Genomic DNA, 22,467 nt, shown 5'->3' on the forward strand with positions numbered 1-22,467 from the left:
AAATCTGAACTCAGACACTTATTAGATGTGTGACCTTGGGTAATTCACTTAACTCTGTTTGCCTCACTTTCTCATGTATAAAATGAACTGGAAAAGTAAAAGCAAACCACTCCAGTATCTTTGCCAAGAAAACTCCAGATGTGGTCACAAAGAGTTGGCCATGACTAAAATAACATCAACCACAACATACAAAGAAAGAAAAACCAATCCCTACTATCAAAGACCTCACTGTTCTAATAGGAAAGACAACATGCAAACAACTATATATAAATAAGATATATATATCTATATCTATATATATATATAGATATAGATATATAGATATAAGAAAAGTGTGAATAAATCTCTGAGGGAAGGCATTAGGGTTAAGGAAATATGGGAAAGTCTTCTTATAGAAAGTGGCATTTTAGCTGCAACTTGAAGGAATCCAGAAAGTGGAGACACAGTATGCTGTACAGTAGTCCAGGTGAGAAGCAATAAGGACCTCAACAAAGAGAACAGCTGAGTGTGTGGTGAGAAAGAAGTGAACATAAGAGATGTGGAAATATAATAGAGAGCGCTTGTGAAATAATTTAATGAGAAAGAGGGAAGAAATGAGGACGATGTCATAAGTACATGCCTAGGCAAGGTTAATATAGTGGTGACTTCAACAGAATTGGAGAATTTAGGAAAATGGATGGCATAAAAGGGAATCAGTCTATCAAAGACTATGTTAGTAGAGAATGCAGTTTTTCTGTAGGAAAGACTTTGGATATAAACTCAGTGATAAACTGAAAATTTGTCACTCAGGAATTAACCTGGCTAAATGTAGAGAGGTTTATAAGTACAAGATTGGTTTCAGGTGATGAATATTTTTGTCATGCTTCATTCCAATCTATAGGATGCATATAAATGTATAATGGCCTTTAGTCATATTTAACCCTTTCTACTTCTGCAATACAGGTGGCTCAGTGGTAGAAAAAGGGGACTGAGTGTAGTAGTGATAGTGAAACAGTATTGAATTTTAAATCAGCACTCTCAATGGGCAATTTTTGTCCATACTACTATGGACATCTGCCTTTTTTGTTATAAAAGAAATGAGAAGACACAAGTAAATTAAGAATTCCTTGTAGATTATTTTCAAAAGTTTGAACAAAGATATCACCATATGTCAAAAGTAGAAACATTATTTAATGGATCTCTTGGTCATATTTCCTTGCATTATTTATGAGTATAAGCAGGCAAACTGTAATGAATATAAAAATAATTGTCATTTACATAGAACTTTAAGGTTTATAAATCTTTGCAGATATATGTTTACATATATAGATAGATAGATGCACAACCATGCAATGTCACTAAATCCTATGAGACAAGCATTTTTATTATTCCCATTAAATCCCTTTATATTATTCCCATCCCAGAGGAGGAAATATGGGTCAAGAGAAGTTAAATTACTTGCCCAAGATCACAGCTACTAATACATTTTTGGAATTCAAGTTAGCAACACCCATTATAGAGAATGAAGAAGTAGAAAATACTTGGATGAACGTAATGAGATACTGTAAATGAAGCACATGGAAGACAAAAGATTTTCCTAGTTTAGAGATAAACTTGTTCATCAATATTCTCCCAGTAATGCCATAAGTCTACAAATTATGGAACACAATGATCTCTGAAGAATTAAAATTTAAAACAGCTCAGAGGGCAATGGAAAGACACCTGGGGAATATAAGCAGGCTGCTGTTTTGGACCAATGACAAGTAACATGCAAGAAATAGAATGAAAGACATTACCAAGGATATAGATGACCACAAAAAGAGGAAGGCTGACTACATTGTGAAAGGAAAAAAAGCAGGTGGACAACTCCAATGATACAGTAGCACCCTCGAGATATAAAAAGAATAAGAGTAAGCACTCTGTAATCAAATAAATACAACACCAGATATACACATTTTCAGACTTGGCCACAGTGGAAATTTGTTTTGACTATTCATACTTACTAAAAAAAAATTTATCCATGGGAGCACTGGAAAGAATAAAGGGTTCAATAATAAGGTTTTCAAAAAAAAGGAAGAAAAGAGGGTAATCAATGCATTAAAAATGCAGAGAAGAGAATAGAAAGAAACCCGAAAGGAAACAGAGACATTGAATAGCTTTAAAAGTTGCATGTTAAATTCATTATATACTTAAAAGAAAAACAAACTGCAGGTAATAGAGATTTGTGTTCAATCAATCCCCTTTGTTCTACTCTGTATATGGAATAGTTCATTTTATTCATTTGATTTAAGACAAAAAAATATTACAAGAGAAATAAGACAACGATATAGAAAATAAATCACAGACAAAAGTCTCACAGGATAAGAAGGCAGCTAAAGGTTGCGATATATCTCCATACATTTACTTGCATTTTTCTCCATACCAGGATTGACTTCTCTCCTTCCTGCTTATCTCATAATCCCTTCCCACCCAAAAATAATGCTCTTTGAAGTCTTTTCCTTCAATGGAGGTCAAAATCAGATGCCATCTTTTCTTTGAAAATTCACTTGCCTCCCCCCCTCCATGTGAAAGAAATCTCTCCACAAATCTCTCACTGTACTTCTCCTTTCCATTTTTCTGTTTGTTGTTGTTAATTCATTTCAAATATCTGACTCATTGTGACCTTACATGAAATATATACTTCATAAATGTTTGTTGAATTGACTTGAACTTAGTGGAGTATTCTCTCCAATAGAATCACAAATCACTCAAAGTATCAGATAAATACATTCCAATACAGTAAATTTTATATGTATTGAACTAGGCACATTAATTTGTTCATTCTTTGTTTGGACCCAATCATGTTTTCCCTATCTCTCTTTGAAAGAGGATACTTTGTCTTCAGTGTTACCGTAATCCCCCAAGGTATCAAAATCAGTAGGTGTTCAATAAATATGTTTCTATGCAGAGAAAATAATATGTCATGAAGTAACAAGTGATATCTTAGGCATCTAGGACATATAGAACCTCCTAAACTTGCAGTCAGGAAGACCCGGGTCAAGTCCTAGATCAGACAGTTTTCAATTGTGTGAGTGTATGCAAGTCATTAACCTCTCCATACTGCAGGGGAATGATAGTCTTCTGACTGTTCTTAGCCTCAGTTTCCTTACTTAAAAATGGGGTTAATAAGAGGCATCTACCTCCCAGAGTTGTTGTGAAGATCAAATAAGGTAACATGCAAAGAATGTTAGTCACACTAGTTATTAATGTCATCTTCATTATTATATCATCATTATGCCACTCTCAACTTCAGTTTGGGGTGGCAATAATTCTAGAAGCATGCTGCACATATCAGAACCAATCATAGTAGAATATCTGGGGAAAAAAACTGGCATAGGAATAAGAAGGCTGGGCACCCACTAGAATGTTGCTGAGCTAGTGTCTAGCAAAGGGTTGTGCATCCTACATTCTGAAAGCAGCAATGGGGGAAAGAATTCTACTCTGAGAAATGTTTACATCTCACTTTCAGCTTGGCATGACAATTAGATAAAAATAAGGCAGGCAAAAAACACATGGTGATTGCTCATCCCTTCCACTAAAACAAACTTTCTTCACACCTCAAGCTTTTCTTCTTGAATCTATTATGGATGACTGATCTTGTGTTTGAATAATGAGGATGAACTTTAAAGACTAAAAATTTGACTAAATTTGTAACATTTTTAATATCCTGACATGGTAAATTATTAATTTCCACAATACAATCTACCTGTTTTTTTCATTCTAATTCATCTAAAAACAATTCCTAAATATGGTGCTGTGGATATATCAAGTCAGTTTATTTTAAATATATATGTCAGTCTATTTTAAATATATTTTAGGAAGTATATCACCAAAAGAGATGAGAGTAAATAAGCCCCAAATATGAAATTAGTTAATCCTGCAACAGTTATCTCATGTATAAGTAGTCATTCATATGCTGAATACTGAAACTATTGAAATACATTAGCACTGGGAGAAAAAAGATATACATATAATAGATCATGGTCCTTATCTCATTTATGCTCATAACTCTATGAAGTAGGTTCTAATAATGTTCCTTTTCAACTAATAAATGTTCTTTTTTAATAGAAAAGAAATGGGGGGGGGCGGCTAGGTGGTGCAGTGGATAAAGTACTGGCCCTGGAGTCAGGAGTACCTGGGTTCAAAGCCGGTCTCAGACACTTAATAATTACCTAGCTGTGTGGCCTTGGGCAAGCCACTTAACCCCATTTGCCTTGCAAAAAAAAAAAACACCTAAAAAAATAGAAACGAAATGAAACAAAGTAGAGTTTCTTTGATTTGACTTCTTGGTCCTTTCAGATCATCACCTATGGATATATCCTTAATAAGACTGCTGTAATATAGTAGCATGGTAGCTAGGGCACTATACATGGAGTCTGGAAGGTTCTTGAGTCCAAATCCTTTCTTAGACACTTATTTTTAACATATATACACAATCAGTTTCACATTTATTGTTCTTATGGTTTGGTCTTCAGTAATTAAATGGAAAGTTTTGAAGATTTGCAGCATACTATGGAAAATCTCAGACTATGTTCTTATGTAAAGAAAACTAAAAAACTCAATGTCATAAAAGCATAAATACTATATATTATTAATCTATTTGATCAGTTACAGTCATAATTATACATACCTAAATTTATTACAGTTAAATTTTGTTAAAAAATTTCAGTGAACTAAAGAACTATTAGCTATGTATTCTCATTGTGATTGTCTCCTTGTCTCTCTGCTACCCAGACCCAATCATATGATATTTTTTCCTTCAATGATCTTGTATCTTGTGCTTTTCTAGGACAAAGGAGAAAGTAGCAGTTGCTGCAACTATACTTTCAAGGCTGGGCATAATATGTGAGATATTAATATCTCTGGGGTAAAAACTGAAACTTTTCATGGGTATTATGTGTTGTTTTACTTGTTTTTTGTGAAATAAATATGATCCGAATTATTAAAAATAAAGATTTGGGTGCTGCCTAAACATATTCACAGTTTTTCTCATTTGCAGAGGCCCTGCACCTCTAACTCTTCCCAGTGTTGAGGGATAACTATATTTCAGTTTTTTCATCCAGAGGACTGAAACTATGGACAACAGTTGATAGAACACTGGACTTTGAATCAAGAAAGCTCATCTTTCTGAGTTCAAATCCTAACCTTAGTCTCTTAGTAGCTGTGTGACTCTGAGCAACCCTATTGACTAAATTTCCTCATCTGGAAGATGAGTTTGAGAAGTAAATGTGAAACCACTCTAATTTCTTTGCCAAGAAAACCATTTAAGGAGGTCAAGAAGAGTTGGACACAACTGAACAAAGTTCATTCTGGATTTAAGTATATTGTTCTGTGATCCATGATCATAAAACTTCATGGACCATTGGATGTAGGCCCTCTGAAAAAAACTCTCAAGTTAGCAGTGACAGTCTAGACAGGTATTTGGAAATGTGGAGGAATTATTCCCAAAGGGATAAGAGAGAAAGGGCAAGGAGGAGGTCAAATGGTACTAGTCTAGGAACCAGTACTCCTTTCTTCCCTCAAGGACTTATGAGTCGATTGTCTTTCTTCTTTAAAACATCAAGATGATCAGAATACCCTAAGAGTGCTGAATCTTAAGTATTCTCATACAGGTTCACTGGAAACATTTCAAGGTAGAAGAGTTCCTTCTACAAGGTTATTAAGCATCCAAAGCCCTTCTTAGAATTCTTACTCAATTGTAGCTGACATCAGAGTAGCAGCCGAACCCACCAGGTCAGAAGGGATCATAGAAATTGCCTTGTAAGCTACAGTGCCCTCCTACATAAAGGGAATATTAATACCACAGATTACTGTAATAAGCCTCTTATTTTCATCTTTATAAACCCTTGATGCTGCTTGTTACAAAAGGTACAGAAAATAGGTCTAAGGCTAACTCACCTCTGATAATTTTTGAAAGTTGTATACTTCTTTAGCTTTGCTTTAGAATTTTTTTTTCAACGTGTATAGCAACTCTGTAGAGAAGGAATTTAAGTACCTCTTTATTCCCATTTCATGGATGGGAAAGCTGAGACCCAAAGCATTTTGCTCATACACTGAAATTCCAAAACTCTAAATAAATCTTTGCCATAAAAGTACCTTTGATGTGTCCCATCTGGATAGAGCACTAAGCCTGATGAGGAAGACTTGAGTTCAAATCAGGACTAAGATACTTATTATCTATGTGACCCTAGGAAATTCACTTAACCTCTGTTTATTTCAGTTTCCTCATCTGTAAAATGGGAATAATAATAATAATAATAATAATAATATTACCTATCTCCAGATTTGCTAAAAGGCTCAAATGAGATAATAATGTAAAGTGCTTAGAGCGGTCCCTTAAATATAGTAAACACTATATAATGGTTAATTATTATTAGGTACAACTAGATGGTCCAGTAGGTAAGAGTGCAATGCCTAGAAAATCAGGAAGATCTGAGTTCAAATTTGATCTCAGACACTTACTAACAGTGTGACCCTGGGCATATTGCTTAACTTCTGTCTTCCTCTGTCTATTCATCTGTAAGCTGTAGGGATAATGATAGTATTTTACCTCTAAGAGTGACCTTGAGGAACAAATGACATAATAGCTATATAGTGTTTGGCACAGTGCCTGGTGGTCTAAAAATGTTAGTTCTTACTTCATATCATTTTTGTCCAACCAAGTTCCTTTCAAAATGTTCTCATTATTCCAATCTGGTTTTCTTGTTATATTCTTTCCCTATAAAGCCTCCTGCTCTCTGTTTATTCTTCTTCCCTGGTACTATCACCAGGGTTTCCTTCTGACCAGCAGTGATACAAAAGGATCAAAAAATAAAAAAATATCTATTTGGTGCCTGAGAATCAAAGTTTGGGAATATGGCAATTGCTGAAACTCTCACTAAATTATCAATTTTTCAAGGCTCCCAGGATCTTAATACAGTGACCATGGTCAATCAATACATTATTCCTTTTGCTTTTGAGGCTAATAGTAGTTATTCTCAATCTTTTTATTCTGCTAGAAACAAAGAAGAGTGAAATGAAATAGTTTTGCATTGTTTCCCATTTTTCACTTACCATGTGCAAAGTACCTTGATAATTAGCATGACAACACTGGGTAAGAAGACAAATCCACCAAAGCATCAACCTTTTCTACAACATCATTATGCAAAATGCTGATATTAAATGATCAATAAGCATTTTTAAGCACTTACTATGAGTCAGGCCCTGTGCTAGATGTTGTGGATACAAAACCAAAATTGAATCATTCCTACTCTTAAGGAGTCTATGTTCTATCCGGAGACAATGTGTCCCTATAAAAATATGTACAGAGTAAACAAATGGAGAGAGAATGGAGTCACATAGAGAACTGGCCTTGAAATTAATGAGATCTGAATCAAAGTTGTATCTCTGACACATATTCACCATGAGACCTTGGGATGAGTTATTTAATCTAGTGTTTTAAACAACTCCCTAGTATCATAAATTGCAGACTTATGCCAACCTAAATTGGTAGAGGGAGTTTTCTCACCTAAGAGTTCACACTGTGTCCAATGGAATAGAACTTCCCACCTGTCTTCTCATCTTGGAACATCCCTCCAAAATGCCAACCCCCATTCTCCCATAAGTGAGTTCAATTCATGGTTCCTCCATTTTGACAATCATTCCACTATTATTATTTCATTCCTTTGGATTTTAAAGGCTTGTCTTCAAGAGTTTCCTAAAATGAACATATTCCCTGGAAGAGAATTTCTTAAGGTTAATTAGCACCTCAGCTATTTTTTAACAGGACAAGTATCTGGTGGCCAGTCCAATGAGATCATGGTCCTTAAGGAATATACAACACAGAAAGTTGTGTGTGTGTGTTTCCAAATGTGGAATGGAGAGTAGAGAAAGAATTGAAGAGGATAGAAGAGAAATACTAATAGCGGATTTAGAAATTTTTGTCTCAGACAAAATTTGGCTACTTTATAATTTTGTCTAGTATCTAGTGGTGTATCCATTTTTCTCTGTTAGACCCAATAATACAGAGTAAGTACCTCAGTCTTATCTTATGGGACTATTTCTAACAGAGTTCTGGTGATTCTCTATGTAAGTTATAACTGGGTAAGTTTTCTTGCAGTCCAACTTCTGACCTTATAATTCCACCAAAACTGCTCTCTCTTTGTTGTCAGATTCAGTGGCCTTTTCCTAATCCTCTTTCTCTTTGACTTTAGTGTGGATCATTCTCTTCCCCTTGATAATCTCTTCCTCTAGGATTTCTGAACACCACTCTTTCCTGGTTTTCCTCCCACCTATGTGACTGCTCCTTCTCTGTCTCCTTTACTGGATTTTCCTCTAGTTGATGTCCTCTACCTTTAGGAGGTCCCTCATGATTCTGGTCTGGGCTCTGCTCCTCCAAATGACTTCACTTTTTGATCTCATCAGCTTCCAAGGATTTAATTACCATCTCTATGCTGATAATACTTATATCTAACTATCCTAATCCAAACCTTTTGATGATGCTCAATGTCCCATCTCCAACTGCCTTCAAACATCTTGAACTGGATTTTCAATAGACATCTTGAACTCAATATGTCTAAAACAGAACTTATTATTTCTCCCTAAACCCTCCCAGTTTTCTACTTTCACTTTTAGTAGAGAGGACAGCATCATCTTCCCAGTAAGTTAGGCTCTCAGTCTAGATATCCTCCTGGATTCCTCATGTCTCTCACCCTGTATTCAAGATTTTGCCAAGGCCTATCAAATTCACTTTTGCAATATCTTGAGTATGTGTCTTTTTCCCTCCTCTGACACTGCCAACACTCCAGGGCATGCCCTTATCTCTTCATGTCTAGATTACTGCAACTGTCTGCTGGTGGGCCTGCCTCCTCCAAGTCTCTCCCCACTCCAATATATTCTCTATTCAGTCATTAAAGTGATTTTCCTAAAATACCTAATCATGTCATTCCCTCCCACACACCTCCCCATCATCTCTACTCAGTAAATTGTAATGGCTCCCTATTGCCTCTGATATCAAATTAAAAAATTCTGTAGTTTTCAAAGTCTTTCTCCTATTTTCCCCAGTCTTCTTATAGCTGACTCAACATACCCTTTGATCTGGTGACACTGACCTCCTTGTTCTTCCATCAATAAGACACTCAGTCTCTTGACTCTGTGCAATCTCTCTAGCTGTCCCTCATGCCTGGAATGTTCTTTTTCTTCACTCCACCTATTGACCTCCCTGACTTCCTTTAAGGCCCAAATAAATCTACCTTCTACAAGTTGCCAATTCCAATTTTTCTAAATTCCACTACATTCTCTCTTTTAATTATCTCCTTATTTATCCTGTATATAACTTAATTCATATGCATTTGCTTGCATGCTGTCTCCCCTTATGGGATTGTAGGCTTCTTGAGGGTAGGGATTATCTTTTACATCCCCAGAACCTAAATTCTTGGTTATAGTAGGCATTTAATAAATATTTATTTTTTTTTATTGATTGACACTCCTATTCCCCCATATACTTTTAGAATACTTGTAATAGTATAAAAATGATACCATTAAAAATACTCAGCGAACACAATGGAATTCTAATAGTAAAATATTAAACTTCATTTACTTTCTAAATCAGATTCTTACCTAGGATCCTCTAAGGGCCCCATGGCTAAATTTTAGGAGATTTTTGAACTTCAACAGGAAAAAAAATACACTTTTATTTCTACTAACCTCTAACTGAAATTTATCATTTCTTTTATTTATAAACGTAGACAACAATGGGGCAGCTAGGTGGCATAGTTGATAAAGCGCCGGTCTTCAAGTCAGGAGTACCTGGGTTCAAATCCAGTCTCAGACACTTAATAATTACCTAGCTGTGTGGTCTAGGGCAAGCCACTTAACCCCATTTGCCTTGCAAAAACCTAAAAAAAAATAAAATAAATGTAGACAACAAAACATCATTCAAAGAATGGGTCCATAGGATTCCCAGGATTGTTAAAGGGAACCATATCTCACACACACATACAAATACATACACACATACATACACAGGATTAAGAATCTCTGCTCTAGGGGCAGCTACATGGCATAGTGGATCAAGCACTGGCCCTGGAGTCAGGAGTACCTGGGTTCAAATCCGGGCACAGAGACTTAATGATTACCTAGCTTGTGTGGCTTTGGGCAGGCCACTTAACCCCGTTTGCCTTGCAAAAAAAACAACCCTAAAAAAAAGAATCTCTGCTCTAAAAGGAGAACAGGTGAAGAAATTATAGTAGAGGACAAACTGGTTCATCTAATACCTCTTACTTAAGATGTTAAATAGGTTTCCCATTAATCCTTACTCACTTGCTATACACTGGGAAAGAAAGGTAGAAATCTATTACTTATTCCATCTGCCCATAAAGATTCCATCTCATATTCTAGTCACACAAAAAAGAGAACATCTCATTTCACATTCATCAGCATGCCAGGCTGACATAGCAACACCTCACATTTACATAGCTCTTTTCAATTTACAATGTGCATTCCCCACAACAACCCATGGAGGGAAGTCCTATGTTTATTATTTATTCCTCAATTTATTATGAGGAGTTGGATGCCCTACTTTAGAAATGTGACTGTTGGTCTCTATTCTTCATGAAACCACCATTAGCACCTGTTGGGCTTATGAGTCTATAATTATCAATGAGACATTCATCCTTAAATACACTTACTTCCAAAGAAGGATGACTTCCATCAAGCAGGCAAGACCAATTCACATGATGCTAGGCCACAGGACAGGCTTTCTAGGGATGGCAGACCTTTGATTCCTCCTCCTCAAGAAAGCATGCCACAGCCAAATGCCTCATGATCCTCTGGAAAAGGATTGCCCTTTTCTCTACTACCCGCTAAGGATAAGACAGATGTCTAGCTAGTCCCAGGGTATTCAGCTGAGACCTTCAAATCTGGCCAAATTCTTCATTGGAATGTCTCCTGATGGATGTGGAAAACTGAAGTTTATAAGGTCACATCACAACCTGATAAATTCTAAACCACTACCCTTCTGATATGTCAGTTAAGTAAAGGGTTTGGAATTGAAATCGGTGCTGCCAGGGCTTTGGCCGGGGGCCCAAGAAAATTAAAATCAACCATGATTGCTGGCTTAGACCAATAAACCACCCCTTACATAAAAAGCTCAATACACTAAGAACTCTTACTAAGAGAAGGCCATGGCCTCCTTTTAAATGTTCAATTCCCTAATAGGTATTCCTATTTTTAATTTGACAGCTGTTGATGAAGAGCAGATTTTAAGCAGATTAGTTAGGTGATATATATATATATATATATATATATATATATATATCTTTGTGTGTGTATGTGTATGTATGTGTACATATAATGTAAATGTATATATACAAACACATATGTGTATATATACACATATATGTATATTTGGATGGATAACTAGATGGAGGAGTGGATAGATTGCTGAACCTAGAGCCAGAAAGATTTGAGTTCAAATCATAACTTAGATACTTATTAGCTCTAGCCTGGACAGTCACTTCACCTCTCTTTGATCAGTTTCCCATCCCTAAAAATGATTATCACACTAGCACCTGCCTCTTTGCGTTGTTGTGAGGATAAAATAATATTTTTAAAGCATTTTGCAAACTTTAATGTGCTAAATAAATTATATTATTTTAATAAAATACATTTATGATCTGATTAATACTATATATAATTAACTATGTTACTGAATAATATTATTATTATATTAATATATGTATATGTTCTTGACATTTTTTGTGTCATGGTGAAGACTAAGGATTTTTTTTAATATTTAAATGCATGAAAATAAATAATATTTCAAAGGAAACCAAGAGCCCCCAGGTAAAGAACATCAGAGAAGAGAAAAAACTAATATTCATTCATTCATTCAGGGATAACAATTAGGGTCCTGTTTAAATTTTGGTTATGGATTCTGATCATTTGTTATTTGAATTAAAGCCTCTTGTATTCATCTGAACAGATATTGGAACGCATATACTGACTTAATAATGGGAGTCATAATAAGAAAAATAATTCTGCCACAAGTAACAATTGATTATCCTTCACAAGAGCAACAAACAAGGCTGTCATTCATGCATTTGCTAATCAACTTCTATTCATCCTTTAAGCATTCTGTGTGACTAAGGAAGCAATGAAGTCAGTAATATTAGTTATTCAATAAATCTACATCCACCTAGTGACAGCTCACCACCCCCAAGGCTCTTCCATATGCATCACCATTTATTGTTATCATCAACATACCAAAACAACAATGCAATCAATATTCTAATTTTATAGCACTGTTCTAATGACTACAAATAAAAGGTACTATTCTAGATAACACTTAACAGTTATTTTACTATCTCTTCCATCACTAAAAAAGGCAAGCAAAATGCTCCATCTGAAAGAACAGTGACATGTGGCTCACTATTAAGAGAGGGAAATATCCATCTGAAACAACTGTTTGTCTCTGAGGCGACAAGATATTCCATATGCTTTTTGGCAAACTTCATTTTTTTACAGCTTCTCTAAAATTGTGGCTGGATAGAATTGCTTTCTTTTCTTTATAATTTGAATGCTATCCAGGATTTTAAAGGGGAAACTCAGTCAAACCAAATATATAAAGAAAAAATAACCCACTCTAGGAGTGTGGGTGACTTGGGAATTTAATACACTAGATTATTTTAAATTGGCATTTAGCTAGTTAAGAAATACACTGATTGATATATCTGTCACAAATACTTAAGTTCTGAAGTGGTAGCCCAAAAGGAAACTATTGTGAGACAAATCTATGATATCTTCTTTACTCCAGAGGAGAAAAAAAAATAATATAGTTCATTCATATGTCTTCAGTCTCTCTATCTGCACACTTCAATTAAATTTGTCATATCAATACAGAGAATCTCATAGAATTTCATCATTTCAGACATGGAAAGGACTTTGTAAGTCAGCTAACTATCCAAAATGTTATCCCTATTTTATGTTATATATGCAAAAGAAACATTCTTTGCATATATACACCAGACATTAAATGCACATATTTCTAATCACCTGCATGCCAAATGATATTGCTTATATTCAAAGAGTTTTAAAAATTTTCAGTCTCATTACCAAGAACATCTGATATCCACCAATAAAGATAAAACAAACACTACCATTTTTTGAAATGGTCTTCATATGCAGTTGCAAGGTAATGAATTAAACATGTAACTTATATCAAAGAATACGAATCCTCCTTTTACCCAGCTCACAAAAATACATACAGTTCTGAATATAAAATTATGGAGCTTATTTAAATGGAAATATTGACCTGCTTTAAAAGAGCATCACACATCATTCTGATCAAATTTACTCATGATTATATAGCACAGCTGCAAAAGTCAATACCCAATACAGATATTTAAGAGCTAAAGAAATCTTTCATTTGTCACAAACCTCTTTATATAATCCTGGTTCAGAGCTAAAGTCTATAAGATTTTTCATCTCCAAATCAGTCATCTCATCCACTCATCAAATTCAGTTCAGATTCTTAATAAAGATCTGAATTAAGACGATGTGCCAAATGAATTTCCATTAAATGCTCATTTAAATCATTCCTGCTGTAGTCATTTTATCAGTGGACATTGGCCCCAGTTGGTTAAATCTTAACTGAGCCTGAGAGTTCAGTGTTCTCACTTTTGTATTAAGTACATCATGCCTACCCAGTCCTTTCAGTTGACCCAGTGTTCAACCTAATTACATCCAGCTCTTTCTCAGGCATATGATTTCATGATAGCAAATAGGGCTGAATCCTACTGAGACCTGATAAAATGCACATTTGATATGCCTACAGTGAAAGTTTGAGAGTATTTGAATAACTCCCAGCCAAACTGATCAGGAGTGGCTATGAAGTGCAATTAGGTTGTAGCACACTTGAGTTTCCTGGCTCACATTCAAAGTTGATGGTGTTCATCTAGAGCAACTCTTTGATATATAAAATGCTGCCAGAAAATAAGTACATGGTTCTTACTATCCCTCTATATACTTGACCTGCCCATTTCTACCTCTAAGCTTTCACTCAGACTCCACTGGAAACTAGGATATAAATAGATTTCTGAAATAAGTTGTTAAAAAATAATAATAATAGGAGCAGGTGGTGAACATTAGTGACAGGAATCACATGAAATTCTTATGAGCTTCTTTTCACACATTTCCCCTTCATGCTAACTAAAGTTCTTTGGTAATAATTTTTCTTAAGAGCATAGGATTAAAAAAATTTTTTTAAAGAGCATAGGATTGTTGCTTATTTATTTCCCTATAACAACAGAGATAATTAGAAACCATTACATGGTTCTGTTTATATTATATTTATATTATTTATATGAGACCTGGGTTCTAATCTTCCAGCTCTAACACTAACCAAGGTGTATCCCTATTGAATCAATTAATCTTTCTGTGTCTATATTTCTTTTGTAAAATGGAGCTAAGATCTTTCTATAAGGTTTAATGAAGGCAAGTACTAACTTAAAAAAACTATTCATAATTATTTAATTGTTTTACAGATTATACAGCACTTTTGTAACATTGTGATGTAGAAAATGCAAATATTATTACTGTCCCCATTTTGCAGGTCAGAAATTGTAAGCACAAAGAGGTAAACCAATTTCAAAAAGTCAGCTCCCAAGAGATGAGTGTTCTCAAGAGCAAAATTCTTATCTCACCAAGTCAAATGATTCTAATGAGGAGAATAAAAGAAAGAATTGTCTGAAGAAAACAGTCTTCTGTCAATTAGTATTTTTTTAAGGTTTTTGCAAGGCAGACAGGGTTAAGTGGCTTGCCCAAGGCCACACAGGTAGGTAATTATTAAGTGTCTGAGACTGGATTTGAACCCAGGTACTCCTGACTCCAGGGGCGGTGCTTTATCCACTAGGCCACTACACCACCCCTGTCAATTAGTATTAAAGGCTTACTATTTGCCAGGCACTGTGCTAAGTTATGACAAACAAAAAAGAGACAAAAGACAGTCCTTACCTTCAATAAGCTTATAATCTAAAGGGGATGACAACATGAGATCAAATGCATACAAAGCATGCTTATATAGAAGATAAGTAGGAAAAATCCATAGAGAAATGGCACTAGAATTAAGAATTAAGGGGGATGGGGGAAGGCTTCCAGTAACAAGTTTGGATCTTAAGTGGAACTTAAAAGGAAGCCACACAGCTGGGTGATTGTTCGGTGTACGGGGCTGGGTGATTGTTTGATGTACGGGGCTGGATATGGGCTTGGGTGCTCCTGGCTCCAGGGCTGGTGCTCTGTCCACTGTGCCACCTGGCCATACCTACAATTATTACTCTTATTATTATTATTTTAATTTTAATTTTTTCTCTCTCTCCCCTTTACTTTATCACTCAAATGAGTCTATATTTTGGGGGGGAGGGGGTATTTTGTTTACTCTTAAACAAGAATATTTTATTAATGTATAAAAAAAAACAGTTTCTACAAAATAAGAATAGATATATATATATATATAAAAGGAAGCCAGGGAGGTCAGTAGCGGGAGCAGAGAAGGGAGAGTGTTCCAGTGTCCCAGACAGTCAAAGAAAATGCCAAGAACAAAGGCATGTCTTGTTCTTAGAACAGCCAAGAGGTCCATTTCACTGGACCAAAGAGTAGGAGCTGGGTAGTAAGGTATAAACTGGAAAGGTATGCAGAGGCTAGCAAAAGGATTTTGTTGCTAAACAGAGAATTTTGTATTGGATACTAGAATTAATAGGAGTCATTGGAGTTTACTGAATTATGGGTGGGGCATCCAGGGGGATTCCTAGGTTTTGAACCTAAGAGACTGGGAAGATGATGATGTCTTCAGTATTAGGGAAGGCAGGAGGGGAGGAAGATTCTGAGGAAAGATCCTGAGTTCTATTTTGCACATAGTGAGTTTAAGGTGTCTACTGGACATCCAATTCAAGATATCTTAAAGGGAATTGAAGATGCTCTATTTGGCATTCAAAGCCCTTCATAACCTAGTTCCCTCCTACCTTTCCAGTCTTCATACACATTTTTTCCCCAACATGTACTCTTCAGTGACACTGAAGCACTGTTCTATAAGCAAGACATTCCATCTCTCAACTTCCTTGAATTCTTTCTGTCTGTCTTCAATACCTAGAGTGTTCTCCCTCCTGTCCTTTGACTGCTGATTTCTCTGGTTTCCTTTAAGTTTCAACTAAAATCCTATCTCCTACAGGAATTCTTCCCCTGTCTTTCTTCATTCCCAGTGCCTTCCCTCTGTAAATTATTTCCTGTTTATCCTTAGGAATCTTTGCTTTGTATATATTTGCTTATTGTTATCCTCCCCATTAGACTATAAGTTTGTTGTTGTTTTCCCCATTAGACTGTAAGCTGCTTGAGGGCAGGGACTCTTTTGCCTTTTTTTATATCCTTTACTGTTAGCATAGTGCCTACCCAAATAAGTGCATAATAAATGTTTATTGAATTTATTATTGAATTAAAGATGTAAGACTGGAAGTGAGCAGAACATTTGGGGTTGGATATGTAGATCTGAAAATCATCAACATAGAGATGATTATTCAATCAGCAAGAGCTGATGAGCTCAGCAAGTAAAGTAGTATAGAAGGAGAATACAAGGGGTGGCTGAGGGTCACCTACAGTTAGAGGGCATGATCAGGAAGAGGATTAAGCAAAGGAGACAGAAAATCTGGTAGGTAGGAGAAAAAACAGGAGAGATTGGTGTCCTGAACATCTAGAGAGTATTGAGAGGAAGAAAGTGATTCACACCAAGGTGTGAGAATTGAGAAAAGGCCATTATATTTGGCAACAAAAAAAATATTGGTCTATTTGGAGAAAATAGTTTTAGTGACATGATAAGGCTAGAAACAAATTGTAAGGAATTAAGAAGAGAGTGAGAGAAGAGAAATGGAGGCACCTATTGAAGACAATCTTTTTTGAGCAGTTTGGCTACAAAGAATAGAGAAGAGATAAAGGACAAAACCAGAGACAAAAGAATCAAGAGTTGGTTTCTTCAGAAAGGGGGAGGGAGGGATACAATTGTAGGCAAAGGGTATATACCAAAATAGATAGAGAGGTCAAAAGGGTGGAGATGGAAGGCAATCTGTTGGAGGAAACAAAATCAAATAGGAGTGTTTGCAAGGGGAGAAGGGTTAGCCTTGGAGAGGAATAAGGTCACTTTTTCAAGTGAGATAGGGATTAAGAAAGAGATAATGGCAGAAAGCAGTAATAGGAGATGAGGAAGACAGGAGAAAAAGAAGCTTTAAAATAGGAGGCAAGGTTCTTAACTGAGAGCTTAGGGGGAGGGAAAATGAGAGATCTGAGGAAATTGAAAAGGTTTGGATTATGAGTTGAGGAAAAGTAGAGGAAAGTAACAAGAGTGAAAGTCAGATAAGGGGCTTTCAGAATTCTTGAACACAGAATAGTAAATTTGTAGGTGACAGCAAGATAAAAGGTCTGACCATAGCTTTGTGAGACTGAGGGGTGTGTTATGTGGAAGAGTAGTTCATGGGAAGTAAGTAGGTAGAGGAAACACATGATTAGAGTTATCATTTATATTTAAGCCCCCTACTATGAAGGTTGGAGTTAGGGAGGAGAGAAAAATTGTGAGCCAGTTATCAAATTCATTAAGTCAGGAAATAATAGTAACCTGGGATGGGGGTGGGAACAGGGTATCTATAGGCAACAGCTCCCAGGGTTTTGATCAGGTAGGTATAGTTTGAAAATCAAAGAACAAAGAGTTGTCTGGATGATGAAAGTAAGGTAAGAGAACATGGAAATGGCAGTAGAATAAAGAATATTCCACCTCCCCTGCCTCCTTGACTTGTGAGCTGAAGAAAATGAGTGACAAATTTTAATGTTCTCTCTTTTACACTGGGTTGCCTTTAACATGAAAACATGAAAACCAATTAACAAAAGTCTGAAAGACACTGCCTTCACTCCTGCTCTCCTCTCATTCAAATATTTACAAAAGCATACAAAGCATTCTTCAAGCCCTTCTCATTCTTCAGTTTCTTAGGATGCTACTTCTGTTTTCCATGTGCAAAACTCTATCATTCTCCCCAAACATTTTAGTATCACATTCTGTATATGAAAGAGAGTAAGTGAAATCATGGATGACTTCCTTCATTTTGGAAGGGGAAACACAAAGAATGAGATAATTTGTTCATGAAACTATACTGAGTCACTAGGTCACTTGGAATTATTAAGTCTTTTAAACAACAAGACAGGTCAGCAAGCATTTATTAAGTGACTACTATGTGTCAGGCATGGTGCTAAGCCCTGAGAATAGAAAGAGAGCCAAAAACAATCCCTGTTCAAGGGCTGACAACATGCAAATGACTATGTGGAAAGAAAATATATACAGGATAAATTGGAGATAATTTCAGGGGGGGAAACCATTAAGGGGATCAGGAAAGACTTTGTCAAACATTTAATATGTGCTTTGAATGGGGAGCACTAAAAGAAATGACATGGGAAATGCAATATAAGTAAAGGTACTAAGCACTTTGCAAATATTCGGAAGTTCAACATATAATAATGCAAATTACAGAATGATACATAAAATTTGAGGAATATTGAGGAATTCATATAAATAAAATAAATACTGCAAGATAAAATTAGGGAAGCCTTCCTGAAAATGAGGTAATTTAATTTTAAGTCATTTATCATTTACTAAGCATTTAAAAGGAAAAAAATAAGAGAGACCTTCAAGAAGCTTGAAATATAATTTGGGGAATAATATATTTACATAAATAATTATAATGCAAAGCAGAATGTAAAAAAGAACAAGAGATTAAAAAAGTCTTAAGGGAACAGTGAGAAAGGGTGTAACTACTTACTGAGGGAATCAGGGAGTAGGTGGCACCCAAACTGGGTCTTGGAGAAAGGGAGTGATTTCAACAGGTGGAGATAAGAATAATCTATTCTGTGCTCTCTCAAAGGCCTGCTCAAATTCATAAAAGCAGTAGATAGTAGGCATGGATAGATAGCAGTAAGCAGTCTGGGCAAGCAGCAAAGTAGGTTAAGGATCATTTGTAAGAAAAAGGTTGGGAAGTTAGATTGAAGCTATATTGTGGAGAATACTAAATACAAGGATAAAGAGTGTTTATTTTAGTCAGTAAATAATAGTAGGCTAATGAAGGATGCTGAACAGAGGAATGATCAGAAAGATAATTAGGAATCTAGAAATTAAATTTGAAGAATTTGTAAATTTTAGATTGGTAGATATTAGAGAAAATGACATTCCAAGTGGGATAAACTCACTGAGTGAGGATCTAGAGATAAGAATGAGTCAAATCACATATGAAAAATGGCAAGAAGACATTTAGATGTAATGGAAGACTTTGATGAGGAAATAGTGAAATATAAGAAGGACTTTGAATGATAATTTAAGGAGTATAGATTGGATCAAATAAGGAATATTTGAAAATTTCTTTAAAGATAAGAATTTATAGGCACAACAGAATTGTTCCTGATAATTGAAATAAAACAATTGTAGAGATTGCCTTATTTAAAAGGATCAGACAAGTTTAAAGGGGTATGATAGGGCAAAATAAGACCACAGTTAAACATGGGTACCAGACAGTAGGAGCTGACCTTAGGTACGTGATTTGAGGCATAAGTACAGGTCCTCATGGGGGCAAACATTGGGGTGGGGTGGGGGAATTCTATCTGAGAAGCTAGTAGAGTTTTCCTCTAGTTACTTAGAGCAGGAAAAATAAACAAAAAATCAGCCTTGTGCAGGTCATTTTTACCCAGGATTATTATGCAACATCTCAAAGACTGGTGGAAGTCAGGTTCAATAAAATTACAGAATTAAAATAATTGAGAATCATAAGAGACTTCAGCAGATATTTAATCCAATTTATATACAAAAGGAATCCTCACTACAACACCTGGAAGGAGATGATAATAATCGTAATAATAATAAATATAGTTATAGTGCTTAAAGATTTATAGAACCCTTTACATGTAATCTCATTTGATCCTCAGAACCACCTGGTGAGGTAGGTACTCTGTTTTATCATTTGCAAATGAAGAAACTTAGGTTGAAAAAAGAGTTAAGAGACTTGCACAATGTCACAGAGTAAATGTGCCCATTTTATTTTTGCATTGTTTTATGTGTTAGGAAGTTGTTGTTGCTATTGTTTGTGTATTTTTCTGACATCAAGTCTATATTTGCCTCTTTGAAACTTCCATTTATTCCTTTCAGGTAAAATAACAAAACCAAAAGAAAACAATCCAAATGAAAGCTCTTCAAATACTTGAAAATAGCCATTATACCTCTTTGGCTCCTTTTCTCTAGATTAAGTTTGCTTATTTCCTTCAATACATCTGTAATATGTCATGTACTCAAAGGCACTTCCTTAACTATCCTAACTACCCTCTTCTGAATATCCTTTTGATTTATCAATACTACAGATGAGATTTAAGGAGCACATAATGTGCTGATTTCTACCAATCTGTCATGTTGATAGTTAGCAGTTTTTCATTATCGGAGGATTTTTCTTAATTAGAAATGTCAGGATCTTTTTTATTTTTCATACGTTTGTTTTTCACTCCAACTCTCCTTTTCATCATTCTTCATAGTATAGATTTTCATTCTTTTTTCTGATGGTTTTAATCAAGCCATGAACTTCTTTGGTGATGAGACCACCAAATACAACCAAATAAGTCTATATAGTTTGCCCCATTTTTAAAATAAAAGTCTATAAGGTAAGTAACAATTATACTCTGTCTATTACCACATGATATGCATTTATTCTGACATCAGTGTAGTCAAAACTGGCCATGGGAACTGAAGAGAAAGCCAGCATTTGACAAAGTTAGTTCTAATAAAGTTTATCTTTTAGCAGTGACTATACACAATCTGTATGACTCTGAAAGAATGAGAGAGATTATTGAATAAATAGGTATACTTCATCTTACAAAGCAGGATGAATATTCTGTGTTCATCATTAGAACTGTTATTTAATATTAACTTGATTTTTATATAAGCTTTATAATAAAAACTCCAAATAATATTTTAAATTGAAGGGACAACAGGGGAAAAACACAGAGTTATATAGCTGACTGAATATAATAAAAAGCAAATAGATCAATCTGTCCCCTGTAAAATACAGTTGTTTCTTATCTAACTTAAGTGTGTCTCAAGTATTCTGCAAATGTGGCTTCTTGCCTTATGGTGTTACAAAACTGTCATCAAAATATCCCTGACTTTGTTTTTTCTAAAAGGAAATTAAAATGATATAGCTAAGGAAGTGTGATTATTTTATCTTATAAAAGAGAAAGGGGTATTCAAACTGGCTCCTCAAGCCCCCTGCTTCCACCAACTGTCAGGATGTTACAAGGATTTCTTTCAATCATTCCTCCTGTGGTCCTGCTAAAGAACCCTATGCAACAATAGTTGGTGATGGTATTTAGCATCAAGGCCACTTCTTATGTAAAGTTGCTAGAGCCCTTTGGGCTTGCCAAGGAAGACTAGAGAATAACAGGACAAAAAGACAGAATATGAGCATCAAATCAATACAGTGCATTGGAAACTGAAGACAGAAGAACTCTTCCTCAGGAAAGATTATAATTAAGAAGCTGTTGCTCTTATCACTTACTGGACCATTTGAGGGATCATTCAGGAATGTTTCAAGAGAACCTCTACAGAATAACCCTAAGGAAACCACTGTAGGCTAGAATCAAATAGGCCTGGCCTTTAGAGGTTACTACTGATCAATTTAGGCCCCAAATGAAAAGTTTAGAAGCTTTAGTTCAGATCTCCACTCTGGAGATGATCATGAAAACCTTTGGATAACTCATTTAGGCCAGTGCCTCCTATATCCTAGTATGCAATAAGTGGTTGCATAAACAAGACTGGTACCTTTGGGTACTAGATTTTTGGCACCTCTGATTTAAGAGATTTTTCTTTCACTCCAGAAATACTAATGTTTTTTGTATCCTGGAGGGAAGATGAATTAGAGGATATGTGGAACTTCAATTGCAGCCCAGTCAGATGAAGTAAATACTACACATCAAGGATTTGAACAGAAAAGATTCTCAGATCCAATTAATGTCTAGGCTTACCACTTCACACGGCAGTCAGGTTACTAGAAATATCAGGAAACATAGAGTTCTCACTAAACTGAAAAGCATTCATCATCAGTGAGGTGAGTCATTTATGGAACCAACCATTTAGGATCTCTCCTTTGGTCTAATCTTATGATATGTTTTTTTCTTTGTTCTTTTATTCATAAATCTGACAGTCAATTGAATTATTTTCAAAAACCACTGATTAAGAACTCCTACTATTTTCAGGTCTTTTATTTCATAGGTTGCTATTTACAGATGCCAAGATTCTTCCAAAAACAAAGCCTCATCTTTTTAATACTAATATTCTTAGGATGATGTTGTATGGTTAAGGGTCATGGAACATGATAACCTCTAAAGAACCTAAGTTGAGAAATACTCAAAGAG

The 22,467-nt window shown here is 35.4% G+C and overlaps 1 protein-coding gene across 10 annotated transcripts in view; it reads right to left on the reverse strand.

Annotated features, from left to right (window-relative positions):
• RYR3 (ryanodine receptor 3) overlaps window positions 1-22,467 on the reverse strand; it is an 833,777-nt gene that overhangs the window by 706,524 nt on the left and 104,786 nt on the right. For 5 of the 10 annotated variants that reach the window (XM_074235023.1, XM_074235018.1, XM_074235017.1 and 2 more), the window contains exon 1: window positions 13,435-16,335. The exons of 1 other annotated variant lie outside the window; for it this stretch is intronic. In XM_074235023.1, coding sequence (XP_074091124.1) covers window positions 13,435-13,497 — 63 coding nt within the window. In that variant the 5' untranslated portion in view covers window positions 13,498-16,335. Of the gene's footprint in view, window positions 1-13,434; window positions 16,336-22,467 lie in introns of those variants that run through there. 4 more of the 10 variants (XM_074235022.1, XM_074235021.1, XM_074235020.1 and 1 more) reach the window with 1 other exon arrangement.

Source organism: Macrotis lagotis, chromosome 4, assembly GCF_037893015.1.
Source record: "Macrotis lagotis isolate mMagLag1 chromosome 4, bilby.v1.9.chrom.fasta, whole genome shotgun sequence".
Classification (NCBI taxonomy): domain Eukaryota; kingdom Metazoa; phylum Chordata; class Mammalia; order Peramelemorphia; family Peramelidae; genus Macrotis; species Macrotis lagotis.